General features: G+C 44.6%; 1 protein-coding gene across 1 annotated transcript in view; it reads right to left on the reverse strand.

Moving 5' to 3' along the window:
• Positions 1–14976, reverse strand: part of FAM81B (family with sequence similarity 81 member B) — a 28943-nt gene extending 13967 nt beyond the window's left edge. The window contains exons 1-3 of the mRNA XM_050912797.1: positions 14849–14976; positions 8904–9147; positions 5183–5301 (exon numbers count right to left, since the gene is read on the reverse strand). Of these exons, the coding sequence (XP_050768754.1) occupies positions 5183–5301; positions 8904–9147; positions 14849–14976 (491 nt within the window). The remainder of the gene's footprint in view (positions 1–5182; positions 5302–8903; positions 9148–14848) is intronic.
• Between the last annotated feature and the right edge of the window lie 1121 nt (positions 14977–16097).

Here is a 16097-nt window from a genome sequence, read left to right on the forward strand (position 1 = left end):
CGTGGGCTCCTCGTACCACAGACCTCCTCGTGGTGCCCGTGGGCTCCAAGGGAGCTGCAGGAGCCATCCACATCTCACCCTGCCAGGCCGGGTCCCCCCTTGATTTCCCACTATCCAATCTCAATAAATTAAACTAAATCTGAAGTGTAAATCGAGGGGCTAATCTGAACTCCGAGCACCCCCATCTTTTGGATGCCTACCAGGAGAGATGGCACGCTGCTGCCACAACCACCCCAGCCTGCAGCCTCCGCTGGCTGGACGCAGATGTTGGGGAAGATCGCTTTTAGAGCCAAAAAACCTTGCTGTTTTGTAAGGAGCATTTGTCATTTGCTAGTCAAACTCTTTCAGTTGCATTCACCAAAATATCTCGTCACATTTAAAACGGAAAAATGAATGATTTGAGAGTGGCGGCATTAATTGAGTAGCCCTGGGATTGAATAACATTCAACCAGCTATCCTTTCCAGGTAGAATGAATGACTGTTTCAGCCTGTGTCTTTAATGTATACATATACATTTTGCATGTATAGTATATATTTATATATTTACATATATATAATATATATTTTTTTAATGTAAGCAAGAATACTTTCTCTAGTGTACATGTAAATATATATATATATATATAACATCATACATATACTTAGCATGAGCAAGGAGACACACACTTGCCCTCCTGCACCCCTCCTTCATGCTGTTCCCCCAGGAGTAACCACCCGTCCCAGCGCACGTAGTACTTCAAACAAGAGTGTGGAAAAAAAATACCTTCAGGCCACAAAGTAGTGCACAATGTAGTACAAATAACAGAATAGAAGTTGAGAGAGGAAAACAGATAAGTTTTAAAATGCCAGAGAAATTATCCTCCAAAGCACCACCGCCAAATAAAGCCAGCGCTGTTGACAGATAAAGGATCTAAAGAGAAATTTTGACAGTTTAAATAGACCAGCTTTTTGTCATCTCCTGATGATGCTCAGATATTGTGATACACCTACAGAGCATGTAGATCAAGGAAATAAAAAAAAGTTACTGCAGATAATAGAAGGCTTTGTACGAAGGCCAGAACTTTGATAAAAAGAAAGCATTGATTTGGAAAACAAGTACAAAATAGCTGTGAAGGTGAACATGGATCTGGAGAGGGAGGGGGTTGTTCCAGAGCTGGCTGCCGTCACAGCTTCTCCGGATGCAAACCTAGAAGACAAGCCAGGCACGGGGAGGGTGCGGGGGGAGCACGGTCCTGGGGGATGGAGGGTCCCCGTGGGGACAGGGGACAGGCGGCACCGCGGCGGGTCGGGGGCTCCTCGCGGCTGCAGGGCTGGGTGGAAATGTTGAGGTACACGCGCACAAACAAGACGGGGCTGCGGTGAGAGGCAAGGCTGATGACTGACCGGACCCGCACGCGGGCCAGCTCTTTCAGCAGAGATCAGGGGATCGGGGCTCGCCGCTCCCTTAGGGAAGTCCCACCGCAAGGCAACAATTGCAAGGCTTTGCAAGAAGAGCACAGTGTGAGAAAGAAGAGGATTAATGGATCTCTAGCAGTAAGAAGACATAACTTCAGTTACAAGAGAAAGAAACCTGAATTTTCTATACTTCAAGAATACTTAAAAATAGAGGATTTGACAATAGGATCCAAAAAGCCCCAGAACTAGGCTTGCAGCGTGGGATTAATGCAACTACATCTGCATTACTGCGTAGCCTGGGGGGTCAGAGCCCTGCCGGGGGGCCTGCAGACCTGGCGAGCTTTGCAAAGACCCTCAGCGCTGCTGATGTGCCTTAAATCTCTGGTCCTGCTCAGATCTCACTTTCCCTACACATAATGTTATTATGTGCAAAGTAGTTAAATGTATTATTGCTGTTTGGCAGATGGAGTCCTGAAGAGAATGGGGATACTTGGGACTTGCTTAAACCTTGCTCTAATTTGATATTTCACAGAGGAGACATTCAGCAGCTTACAGTGTGATCATGGTTTTCCAGTCACACAAAGCAGAGGCTGGAGAGTGTGCAAGCAGCAGTGGAGACGGACTGCGAATGGTACAGAAAGCGTACTCCTGTGAGATTTGCATATAAATTAAAAAGTATAAAGAAATAAAAGCCTCTGATGGTTATATCAAAGCATTTAATTAGAGACGGGAATATAGCTACCTGCTATATGTTCAAGGAGCTTTATCCTCCAGAGTCATGGAAGGAATAGTATATTTTGGACCACTATACTTGCCAAAGTATTGCATTTTCTGAAGGGTCGAGTAACTTCACAGGTACACACCAATGTTTTTGATAGTATAGTGCTATGCTGGACTTCTTCTCTGAGCAACAAAAATGCTCACAAGAAAAATAAGTAAAATGTAACCAGCTGTGTGAAGTGCATTTTTTATTCACTTGTGCATTCATTTATTCTTTTGTCGGTGAGGCTGAAGAGAATGAATTAGTATTTATCAGAAGTGTGCCTTTTTTTACAGTTGATTACCTAATTCTCATTACTGTAATACATATTCCCATGCCCAAAGGAATTCTTATTAAAAGAATACAAATAAAATATATAGTTAATTCAATGGGAATGCCACTATAGCTGAGATGCTGAAGGCTGGGGTTTTTTTAAAGATCACTGCTACTTGACACTTAAATGTTTACACAGTGTAGAAAAGTAGTCAGAAGGTCCAAGAATTAATGGACAGCCACCTCAGTAGTTGTCAAGAGGTCTCCATCTATTTTTCGGGGAAAGATAGAGTAAAAGAATAGACACAATTTGAATTACAAGAGCTAATCCACATTAATCCTTTACACATGGCAGAATACAGGAGGATGAATCATCTGCTGTGAGAAAGAGCAGTGGCTCCATTTAAGGTTCATTTCATCCCAGATAGTCTTGGATTAAGGTTAGGCTACAAATCAAGAGGAAAACTGTCATTGCAAGTTTGCATTTGGAAGATTTCTATTAATTCAATAAATGTAAATTATATGAACACGGGCATTTGTCTCCAGCCACTCTGGGCTCTGTTTAATATACACAGAAATTTTAAACCCTGAAACTCAAGATCAAAGAGATGTGAAAAATCAAAATATTAAGTATCACTATAACGGCAGTCCTCTGTCTTGTCAGTTCTGGCTCACTCCTCAACCACGACGCTGGGGGCAGGTACACAGTTCAGGCTTGGCATTTCCAGAGGGGAACTTCAGCAGCAAGAAAAACAAGAAAGTGCTGATGATTCATGAATCACATAAAACTACACTATGCTTTAGCTTAATGGCAATCATTCGCATAAAACTGCATTATAATATCGCTGTTGAAATGCCACTAAAAAGCCAGCTCTGGCTCTGCAATACCAGTATGTTTGGATGAAGCTAGAAAACCTGCCATTTTCCTTTTTCTCTCCTTAAAAATAAATGGGGTCTAACGACTTAGTTTCCAGCATCCTAAGATGATGACTTTGGTCCCCTCATGGAAGTTTTTTATGTACGATTGCATATGTGTGTTTTGGGATCCTCCCTTCCACCCGTGGGAAAGGCCAACCAGCGCACCCAAAAAATGGGCAAGGAAGGAAGAGGAAGAGCGACCTCATAAAACGTGTTGTTGTGGATCTCCATGAGTGCTCAACCTCTTGTTTCTTCTGGTTACTTTTTTTTCCTTTACGCAAGTAGAAGTGGACTGGTCATTTTTTTCCCCACGATTACCCTGTTTTCCCCAAGTGCTTTTGTTTTCCTTGCCTGCAGGCAAATGCTCCAGCACAAAAGACGGGAGCAAGCCCTGGTGCAGCTGACGACGGGAAGCATCACGCCTAGGAAAACGCTGGGAAAAGAGGAGCGAGACACTTCACCAGTCGAATGTTATGGCTTCGCTAAAAGCATATAGTCTAGAGAGTCTGCCGACCTGAATTGGAAAACATCAGGAGGCTTTTGCAGGATCACCTCCTACTTTGTTCCAATGCTAATCAGCCACAAGGTTTAAAAACCCCATCTTTTTCCTGCCAACTTTGAATGTGTTGGCTTCAGCTTCTCGTTTTGGATTTTTGGGTCTCTCTGCAGTAGTCTGGAGTCCTTCGGTACTCTATGATTTTTTTCCTTTCTCTCCTGGAGAGAGAAATGGAAATTAAGACATCTCTGGTTTTATTTTTTTCTATAAACTATACATAGATGTATACTTCTGTCAGCCAGAAATTTTCCTCATCCCACCATCACATTCCTGGCTCTCCTTTACACCATATCAAGTTTTTAATTTCAGAAAGGGGACTCTGGGCTCAGTACAGTATTCTGGTATCAATCCCTGTGCCATACTTAGAGCTAAAATAGCCTCCCTATTCACGGGTCCTCTGCTTCTCTTGTCCAAAACCATACTCCTGGCATTTCTGATGCCGCATCGTAGTAAGAGCTCACGGTAAGTTACTTACCTGCCATATTCCCCAAACTTTTCAGGGGGCACTCAGTCGTGAAACAGTCTCTCGTTGGGTTTATAAAGTACTTTTTTTCTCAATCAGCCCACATTGCCAATATTCCTGGTTATTCTCTATTACCACTTTGTCCTCTCTTGACCAATTTTTGTGTTATCCACAGATGTCAATAGCAGTGTTTTATATAAAAAGCATATGACTGGCCTCTGGAGTAAAAAAAACATTAGAAACATGCCAGTTCAGGGAGATTTCTTCCTTAATGATTACTTTTTCTGATTTATCAGTTCAGACAGTTCTTAATCCACATGCTCTCTTGATATTACATAGCACAGTTTCACTTTGTCTTTCTTTTAATCATAATATTTGGTGTTACAAGGTGCCCCAGGGAAGTCCAACTATGTCACATATGTGCAATTACTTGTACCAATGAAAACTTATAAAGTCACCAAAGGAAGAAATCAAGTTTGCTCAACAAGACCTACTTTCCAAGAGAGGAAGTAAAGATTTTATTGAAACAACAGGAGAGTTTAAGTAGGAGGAAATAACCACTTCAGCTGAAGTCTAGCCAGACTGGAGAAGAAAAAATTGCCCAAAACGTTAAGTGTGTGATGGAGAATGAGACATGAAAATATAGTTATTTTTCCCTGGCTTGGTAATTTTTCTAACATGGAGAGCGTGAAAGCACAGATCTGGCACTAAAATGGAGATATAAAATGAGTGCGAAGTACATTTATGCCCACTCCGAATCTGCTCTGCACAAATCGACCAGCAGCGATGAAAATGAGGGCCGTGATGCATTCCTTACCTTGCCACTCTTCCACGCAGGTCTCCAAGACCCTGGATGTATTTATGATCCAGACTTTGAACCGCAAAATTAGTTTCTACTGCGGCACCATCCCTTGCTCTTATTTGCCTCTCCAAAACCTGTAAATTCAAGACCATTAATGCACTTTTGGTTTTCTGCTTTGGGTTGTTTTTTTTTTTTCATTTCAAAATAGGGTTCAAAGCACCATTTATAGCAGCAGGTCTAAAAGCCTGTTTTTCTTTCTTGGAGAAAGTAACAGTGTGTTTTTCTCAAAAATCTATATCTGCATAAATAATATCTCCCTTTAAAAATGTGCTTTATGCTGAAAAGTCTAGCACGCAAAAATTAGGAAAAGCAAAAATTGGGAAATCAATTTTATTCTCCCCTTCAAACATTCGCAGTACGGTGCAGCCCATAATAAATAACACACAGGTTTTTTTAAGCCAGGCTCCTTTCGACGGGGGATATCAGGTGTTTCTAGGAGGGAGGCAATAGGTGAGCTGAGCTTTTGCAGCAGCCTGAGGGCATTGCAGCAAGGCTTTGCAGGGTGGAGAAGGCAGAGCAGAGATGGGTGCAGGATCTCTGCCCTGAGCCCAGTCTGCCCACGCTGCAAATGCATGAATGCTTATGTCCAAGCTAATGCACCGCGCTTGGCATGCATAGAAAGATGCCCTTAACACACGTAGTCCTGCACAGGGCAGGTTTTGGCTGCAGTGAAGGCATGGACCTGCTGTTAAAGCGCATTACAGATATACGCACCCAGCCCTGAACAAGGATGCGGGTTGGTATAAGCAGCATTTCAATGCCTAGTTTTACCCGTATTGTTCGGTATGTGGCCTGATATCTGATTTAGTGCGCAGTATTAAAAGCCTGATCTAAAGATGGAAGCGCCCTGCAGGCTCTTCTGAAGTGGCTCATCCTGATGGTATCTGAATGTGTCACAAGCATTACTTTTAGGAAGCCCTTGTGCAGCTACTGTGACCTTTTACAGATACGGAGCGGAGCGGGGGAACGATTTCTAAAATCTCCCGATTTTGCTTCTCAGGTTGAAAGGAGAGGCCTGGGGCTGATATTCCAGTGTAATTCAGCACTACACAGCACTTCACGCGGTCAAAGCACAGCTTTTACCCTTTTTTATGCAAATATCCTATTTGTGCAAAAATAGAGTGGTTTTTAATCGGCTTTTTATTTGAAAGTTTCCCCACTGAGTGAATTTAAAAAAAAAAAAATATATATATAGGAAAGTACAAACACCAGGGAAAATTTCAACTGTAAATGCTTAAAGTTTGGCAAAGTTGTTGCAGATGAGTTTGCCGGTCCCGCGGGTCATGCAGGCTTGTCCCACCTCCGGGGCTGCAGGAGGGCACAGGGACAGTCCAGCTGGGTTTCGGCAGGGTTGTGCCCGTGCCCCAAGCTCATGTGTCTGGATGCAGCGTCAGAACCTCTTCCCCTGCAGCCGTGCCCCTGCAAACAAGAGTCAGGGCAAACAATTCCCGGTTGGCTGCAAGCAGGGAAGGTGGCACATGCAAATGCCCTTAGCACTGAGTCCCTGTGCAGCACCACTGTCCCACTTCTCCAGCAAAAGGAGACACTTCAGTGTCCATCAAAAGTGGGGCACAGGTGAGCGGAGAAAGCTGTAATAACTCTGGAGTGAAATGTAATTCAGATCTGTCATTTGTGCAGTTATTCCTGAATAATCCTGTCCCCCCTGCACACAGAGTATGGATAACTGAAATAGTGAGTATACCGGGCATTCCTACTTTTGTTCTGCGTCAGAAAAGAATGTTCTCAAAGGGCTGAATGTACTGCACAACTCAAGTGTATTTTTGGCAGTGTCTTTGGCAATGCAAGTCTGATGCCACGAGCCTGCGCAGGCAGAGGCACAGAATGGGACCACCGCTCCCTCGCTGGCAAAAGCAGCACGAGACGCTCGTTCATCAGGATGGAAAGCAGCAGCCTCCCGTTTATCGAGGGAAATCGATATTCTCCTTCCCCAGCTAGTTCCCGGGGCTCCTGGCAGCGCTCCCGTCCCAGAGCTCACCACCCCTGGGCAAGAGACAGCCACGTGCACAACATCGTGCTTGCGATTGACGGCCACCCCTTAGTCTGCGTGCAACCCCTCAACTGAGACACGCTTATCTTAGGGTTCTTATCAGCGGTGATGCCAGACGCATCTCCCCTCCGCCCCTAGGTTTTTAGCATCGATGATTTTCTCTTACAGTTTGCAATCCTCTCCTGGGATCGTGCAGGATGTCTTTGTCAAGGGTCTGGTCATTTTCCACCTGGCACTAATTGCTTTGATGACCCTGGTGCCGCGGCAGCCAGGGCATTTTTCTGGCTCTGGCAGAGGGGTGTGTTTACTTGGGCTCAGCTTCATTCCTGGTGGCAATGGCATGCCAGCAGCTTCCCCAAAGCAGGCTTTTTTGAAGGATATTCTTCCTGCCTTTTTTTTTTTTTTTTAAATGCTTGAGAAATCGACATTGCTCGACCACTCTCATTTGCTGCATGCCAGGAGCAACTCTCCAAACCTCCACTAATTCTGTCGTGGCTTTGATTGACATGTCTCACTGTGCTGTTTTCTGTGCTGTCGGTGATCTACCCGTGTCAAATCCTCACAACCACAAAATACACAAAGCAAACACGCACCTGAGATTAGGACCTAGAGAAGAGCAATTTACAACCAAGGGGAAAGATTAGATTTAGATGCTGATAGCACCTTAGGCATTTTTCTAGCAAAACAGTCCTGTACATACTTGATCTGGATGGGGTTATAGGAATTGGATGATCTCAAATAAGTAAGTGGGTTTATAGCATTGCTTATCACCATAGTATCAAAATCTTGAAAATAAAATCAGTATGAAATGAACACAGACACTAGTTTTAATTCAGATTAATTTCAGGTCAGCCACGATTGTATACTTCTTAAGATTAATGTACAGAAGGTCGAAGGTTTCTCCATTTCTACATGAAAAACAAAATGTATTGTGAATTTAGTGGCATTTGTAAGATATTTAACACTTCACAGCACAAAACAAATCTCTGGAGAAGTCTGTTTCAGGATGTTTTTGTATTCTACATCTTTGCCCAAAAAAGGTGTTGGTAAATTTCACGTATAAATTTGACAAGTAACAGCAAATGATCAAAGGTCTTTAGCCACAAAAAGGGCATCCCATGCATTTCCAGCACAGAACCATCAGTCAGTTTAAATAAAACATGAACCTGAACCTTCATTCTGGCCTGCACTGAGCTTTGTGAAGAGTTTCAGCAATATTTGATTATGTTTGCATGCAGAAGTTTATATAAAGTAGTAGAACATCTGCATTGGGAAAACTAAGAAGTAAACCCAAACTTGAGTCTTGATGTCATACATTAGACGAAAATACAGCTTGCTCCTTATCTCCCTTGAACTCAATCTCCCACACTCCAACAAAACTGAAAGCAAACAGAATCTGAACCTTTGAATTAAAACACCACCCAAACTCATTAATCTGCTTTTTATTTCATTTTACTTTCCTTTTTTTTACTTTACTTTCCCTAGTCCCCTCCCTTCTGCTTTCACAAGTAACTGCAAGTGCCACTGTACAAGAAAAATCAGAATTTAACTAAAACATAGCGGTCATGTTGAGTACTTTTCCGTTCTTGAAGCCAATATTAGTACTGAATGGACCGCAGGCTAGAGCTGCACCACTAAAGCAGGGAAATGCTCCTCGGCATGTATTACCTCAATGTCCTGGCTGAGCTTTTTAACGATGCTCGTAATGGTCTGGATGTGGTTTTCCAGCAGCCGCCGGGCAGCAGTCTCCCCGTGCTGATAACCTTTGCTTCCCTGGAGGTAGGAGACGATGTCATCTTTGATTCGGAAAGCCTGATGGAGGAGGAAAGCCGTGGTCCTCTCCTGGCTGGATAACCGCTCTTCCAGCAGGCGAGCTCTGTCTCTGGGGCAAGGAGGAGGGGAAGGGTCTCTCCTGTGAACACCAAAAAGCCCGGTGTCACGCCAGTCATGGCAAGCGAGCCAAGGGACGCGAGTGTTGGCCGTCTCCTGTCCACAGTGGGACCCGTTTCAGCCCCGGCTGTCCAGATGATTGTCTGTTGTACCAGGGGCTTTGATGCTCCCATGCATTGCTCATGCATCCCTGCAATACCACTAGTAGTAACAACCTCTCCATGCAGGGCTAACATTTGGGCATTGGCCCCGTTAATGGCCTTGGAGATGTAAATGACATTTTTGCAGCTGTTAGGCAAAACCCATACAGCTTAAGGACCTGGGCTTATTTTCAGAGGCTTTGAGGTACTTCCATAATATGTCATCGTTGCAATCCTCATTTTAAGCTCTTCCTATTTAATTTTTAATAAAGGCAAAAATGAACACACCCAGTGACCACCTTCAAAAACAGCCTGGTGGACACGGTGATGCTCGTGCAGAGCATCCCCAGGAACATGCCCCGGCTGAGAGCGGGCAGAAGGAGAGCTCATGCCAAGCACAGCAACGCTTGCGTTTGGTTCGCCTTTGTATTATTTACACCTACCCACTGGAAAGAAGTCTGAAATCCTAACGGTTTTCTTACAGGTACCCCCTCCCCATCCGCCTGCTGAAACCAAGGGGAATAAGCCAGGGCCTCAAATACGCTCAGTGAAACTGCGTATAAATATAGAAGGGAGGAAGGATGTTGCAAGGATCTGAAACTGGCAGGTACAGAATGAAGCTCAATTTAGACAGGCACAATCTGGAGGTTGAGGGAAACTACAGTCACTGTTTGCTTTTTTGTAAAAAGCCAGAGAGAGATTTAATTGCTGCAGAACTTTGGGTTTGCATGTTATCCAGAAAATGAAGTTGTTTTATGTCTTAGTTTAACCTGAATGGCGTAATTTTTACGCTCTCAATGCTATATGAAGTATCCTTTCATCATACAGTTTAGCTAAATCCTGTAGCTTAATGATGAAGAAAAATACCCAGTTAGTCATTTGGGAAAGAAGTCATACACGTTTTCTCTCGATCTCTGCTTTTAGACTGCTATAAATAAAAGTTCTGATGTAAAAATAATTTTTAAAAAAGAAAGGCGAAGAGAAGAGAGTTCAGCTACCCTACTCGATCAATACACAAATGCAAAGATGACAGGTTAATGACTGAAGTGCGCCTAAGGATACTGTGCAACAAATTTTACAGCCATATGAGCTGCAATGATGTTCTGCAGCTGGCTTATGTCTGCGTGTACCAGGAGCTGCTTTACATTTGTCTGCGCAATTAAGGTTTTAAAAGAAACATAACCTTTGGCAGCCATGAAGTACCAACAAGATCTGAACACTTAATTTCAATTTCTTCTTGGTAAAAACTCGAAATAACAAAATGACCGGCTGAGGCTGTGTGAGCTCTCTTCTACTTGTGACAGCAGAAGTCACTGGTTGAAAATGAAGCATGTCCACAATCTGTTTTTTCCCCTTCAGTTTTCAAAAGCATCTTGTTTCTTACAAACTATCTTTTTTAAAAAAACAAAAATAAAAAGATAATGTTTTAGGGGAAAATGGTTGTATGAGAATGTCAGTTCAGTGAAGTCCACTGGTTTACAGCTTATCCTCCATAGTCAATCTCAAGACTTAGGCTCGAGGTCTGGTTACAGCAACTTGACAAGTGACACAGTCTTACCTGACTTGTCCATGACCATGATTGTAGACCGTAATACATGTGGAATAGGACAGCTTAACTCAAGGCACTCTTAGGTAAGTCAGAAACAAGTCTTACCACGTCACATTTTTTGTGCACGCAGCCAGCCACCTGCACCACAGCTCCGCTGGCATATAGCAATGCAAGAGCAATGGATTGATTTGAGCCTGAGCCCTGCTAAGGAGTTGCAAAGGACTCAAATGTATGATCTCTGAAGCTTTATTCCCCTTAGCCTCTCTGCCTTTTCACCTGCCTTGCAGCTAGTTTCCTCCTGAGGAGTCTCAGGGAATTCCCCTCGGACCCTTCACGGATAGCTGAGCCGGCCCAGTGACTCCTGTGACCAGAAGAGACGGGTGTTGCTCTCCCGTCCCTCTCTCCTGCTCTTTCTTCTGCTCCTTTTCTCCACTCCCAGTCTCTCGGTCCCATTTTTGCATCCAGACCAGCATGGGGCGGGGGGAGACCTGAGGAGGCAGCGAAGGAAAAAAAAAAAATACACAAAAACCTGGAAACCGGCGTTGACTCATCAGGCTAACAAGTTTTGCTGTCACAATTACTATCTCAAGCCCCTCGTGAAGGGCTGGAGCCTACAGAATGCCTGTCACAGCCAGCACCCAAACCCGGGGCACTTCTGAGCCTTCTCATGTCGCTGGCCTGGAAGCCCCCGCCGGCTGGCCCGACCCCGAGCAAGGTGTCGTCGCCTTGGAGTGCATCTCTAAATGCGAACGTCTGGGAGCATGGGAGATGGCTACCTCGCATCAGCTTCCATAAATATCTTCCTCCTTGTTACGAGGCTGGGACTATCATCACCCTCTACCCTCTGTCGCCTTGTTCTCGGTTTGAAGGCTCGTATGCATCATCAGGGTGATAAAACACCCTCGATCCTCTGTCAGCACCGGGAGATTTACCAAAGATTTAAATCCATCATTTCCAGAAATTAAGTTCTGCTACAAACTTCATCGGCCTTCTAATTTAATGAAAATTTTAGGTTTTATTTTGTTTGGCTTTAGTAGAACTAACAAGGATTGAGGAGGTCCAAGCCACTTTGATTTATTAATGACCTCCTTCAAAAGAGATGAGTGTGTGCAATAAGCTTACCCTGCAATCTACTGCTCTAAACACATCAATTATTATTATCAGTCTTAATTAACCACTGAGTGGAGAAGCCAAGAAGGTTTTCAGATTCCAAGGACTTCATACCCTAGAAGTACTTTACACCAGTTGCTCCTCCCATGTCAGGATGCTTTCTGCAGACAGAGCTGTCTCCTGTGGCTCAGAGCCAACGCAGATGAGAAGCTTTATTCGCCAGCTGAAGGGCTAAAGCATACACGCTAATGGCCTTAAGTGTCCCGGTATTACCAGCAGAGGTACTGCTAGAAAATGAAGGAAGCCGATTGAATAAGATCTCCTTGGTCCTGGATAAGCTGCAGGAGCTGCTCCCGTGAGACTGAGGTTGAGAGAGCCAGGAGGAGCTGGCTGTATCAGAAGACATCCCAAACCCTGAGCTCAGGCGCTCATGGGATGTTCAAGAGAAAACAGGTCAAGCAACTGAAAGAAGAAAACGAAGTGGGGAAGCAGGATTAGTTGGATCAGATCTACGGTCTGGGTCTGAAGACTGATGCTAGCAGAGATGACGGGAGCTGGATGGAGGTGGGAAGAAGAGAGCTAAGAGGTAGGTGAAGGCAATATGGGTCATACTGCTCCCATTTTATCAAGTAGCAGAAAAACGAAAGTGCCTCTCTATGACAGCCCCAGCCTCTCTCCTACCCTCGACAAGTGCCACTGCAGAGGTACAGAGGGACCCCCCTCCCTCCCTCCCTCCCAATAACGCAGCCTGCAAATCCGCTCCACCAGCCCAGAGGCAGCACGCCTGGGGTAGCTGCAAGCTGTGTTTGCACTTCTGTGTGCTGCTGGTCAGAAGACCAAATAAAAAAATGAAATAAAATTAAATAAATGACCCTCACTTCACACTGAAGATCAGCAGGGACACTTCTCTGCAGCTCTACAGGGCTACTGATTCTCTCTAACCTTGCAGGAAATTCAAAACTTGAATTCAAAATAGAACAAAACACTAAGCTTCCATCAAATCTGTTTGTTTGAAATGCCCAAGGAATTAAAAAATTGTTAAAAGCAGAGCAACTTCACTTTCCTTGAAAAGCAGACTAGCAGCAATGTGGGAACACTTGCAGGGAACTATCGCACATAGGGAGAAAAAAGATTCAAATGGGGCAAATACTTCTGGATGCTGTATTTCCCGGATCTTCTTTGTTTATTTTTGTTACTACTGAGAGTGCTTTAGTCAAAAAAAAAAAAAGGAGGGGCATGTGGCTCCCAGCAAATAACTTCATTGTTGTGCCAGTTAGACTACGAGCATTTCCCAACAGACTTTTCTGGTGGCACAGCTGCAGTTTCAACTTTGGGAAACCAAGTGTAAGTCAGTAGCCAGCAGGGTTAAAGAGACCGCAAGAAAATATCAAGAAAATTCAGAGGAGGAACATTTATAAATGTGACATCAAGGGCAGCTAATCAATTTGCCGTTACTTAAAGTCGTTCCCTCAATTCTAGGGAAAAAAAAAAGAGTACTCTACCACGATGGCACTTCACGGTCATGAGTAATCAACATGCGCCTTCAACTCACATGAACCTTGAATGTTCTCGGTAGATGCAAATCCATCCTCATTTCTCTGCTTGTTCAGCAGAGAGCAGGCAAGGATACGGCTTAAGGAGAATCTGCACTTTTTCTGGTCAAGCTGCTGATAGGGGCGTAGGAGAAAATACATCTAAGACTTAAACCCAGAATATATTTTTTGCGCATTGTTCCAGGATACAGCCGTCGTTCCTGACACAGGGACTTTCTCACCAGCGTGACCCTCCCTGACCAGCCACCTCCACCACCCCTGCACACTGCTTGTGTCAAAAATGAGTCCTGCACTGAACGATGCTCACTGATTGAAAGATGGGGCTGAGAAAGCAGAGATGCTCCTCAGAGCTGAAAAATAGCTCCTGTCCAACCCGAGTTGTTGCACGACTGAGTTAATTCATGTATCGCACAAATAATTCATTTTTGTTTGGCTTTTGGAAATCCATATCCAAGGAAGAATTTTTATAACCACCGACGGGCAGTGTGCCAGCGGCTGCGCGTCCTGAAAATTTTCACCTGCTGGGGCTAGAGCAGTTTGCACTTTTGATGTAGGTCACCCTGCCCTTCCTGCAGTGTCACAGTCACCCCTTCTTCCCCATCGCAACCCAGCTGCAGATTTTTTTCCACCTCCCCTGAGAACCAGGGACTGTACCTGCTGTGCAGAAGCTCTGTTAAAAAGCACCAAGGCCAGTTTTGAGAACTGTCTGAAAGACACAGTGAATCGGGCCACGCAGACCAGTTTCACTGCAGCTATTTTAACACAGATCCTGAAATAGCCTCCAAACCTTGCAGAAATTTACTGCATAACAGTATAAATTACGTGCAGCTGCTGTTGCAATACAGTGATCACTATTTACCGCCTAGCTCAGTTACTATAAACATTTCCCATACTTCAGCATGGGAAAAAATGTCTGTACAAAAAAGCTCGAAGTTGGCCGTGTATCATCTCGTGTCTGTTTTTGCCTACTCACTGCAATTGTCCACAGCACCTTCCATGCTTGCAGCGGCTCCAGACGCAGTCCAGAGGGAAGGAGCCCGGTGAGCTGTGAGACTCGAGTGCTCCACGACAGGTGACCTTGAAGAGTCATTGAAACTAATAGCTTAAGATGTCACACTTCAGCCAATAAAACAAACAAACAGAAGTGTCAACATTTTAAGAAGAGTTGTTATTAGCTTATTCTCCCGGCTGGTGAAATTAGCAGGTCAAATATTTGAGATACGGGCTTGAGACAGTATTATTTCTTAAGCAGAAGCCGCACTGTGCCAAGCAGAGTGTGGACTCATGAGTCTGTAACTTCACATGCCAAGGCAGCTGAGGGACCATGCATCAGAAGGAGCTCTCAGCATCCGAAGCAGCTCTCAGCATCACCGCAGGGCAGGAGCTCCAGCGGCGCCCGGCAAGGGCACCTGCTGCCCCTCGGCAGGACGCAGGTTGGACTCGGGCTTGTGCTCGCTCCAGCGTGAAATCAGAGCCTTGACTTCACCTTCCTCCGTCATTGCGACGCTTCTAGCAGAAATGCAAGTGCAGCGTCTCTGCTGCGGACGTGTCAACGTGGACACGAGTGACCCATGAGAAGGGGGATGGAAAAGCAAAGTGCTATGTCAATGGCCATGCAGATGGCTCTAGCAACTCTAATATGAGTATGCATAGGGGTCTGCAGAGATACAAGCCTACCTGGGAGCTCAACATTCAGAAAGTTCATGATATTCATTGACTGTCTGTGAAACGCTCCTAGGCTAGTGGTCGGTGGCTGGTGAGCGGCGTGAGGAGAAGTCGGGAGCTTCGCGTGTCCCACAGCTCTCCAAACAGCATGGGAAGCCAATCCTTGCCCAGAGGCACAGGTCATGGAAATGATGGAGTTCTTATGTCAGAAAAATACCTCCAGACAGTTCCAGCAGTGAGCGGAGCAGAAGCTGGGGCAGGCCAGGATGGGACATTCGGAAAGGGCAGTGCAGGCACCAGTTCCCCACGGGGACGGAAACCAATTCGATGGGGTGAGGGAACCACAACGGTGCAAGGCAGCTGCTGCCGTGCTGAACCACCACGTGGAGCTCCGGGGGAGCCTCAGAGGTCCTGAGAACGTACATTACCGGACTGCAGAGGTTCATAATGCTTCAGCATGAATCACTCAGCTCTTAGTAACAGTCTTCATCCCTCTTGTAGAAAGGGTGCCACAGAAATCAGCTCACTGACACAGATGCTCTTCTACACAGAGCAGCGCCATTTCATAACCATGGTGTGATAACGGAGGTTACCCTGGGAAGAACTGTAGCCTGGGAATCAACGAATACTGTGAGATGGTGAGTTGAATTTATTTATGTTGTTCTGAAAGTAACCTGCTGAGTAAAATGATCGGTGATGTGACTTATCTCTTGGTATCTAGATAAATACGGCTGTAAATAGTGATGTATGTCCAAGAATACTGAACTTAAGGTCCCTTTTCTAAAATTATTATCCCCTGTAGCAATGAACAAGCCAAGGAAAAATTCATCAAGTAGTTTATTTTTAATTTAATGTATTTAATATTAATATATACTTAATATATTTTTAAATTTATATATATATAAATGCCATGAATTATTAGCTGATTTCTATTTTATGTATTACAGAGCATTTA

This window comes from Gymnogyps californianus, chromosome Z (genome assembly GCF_018139145.2).
Source record: "Gymnogyps californianus isolate 813 chromosome Z, ASM1813914v2, whole genome shotgun sequence".
NCBI classification, from domain to species: Eukaryota; Metazoa; Chordata; class Aves; order Accipitriformes; family Cathartidae; genus Gymnogyps; species Gymnogyps californianus.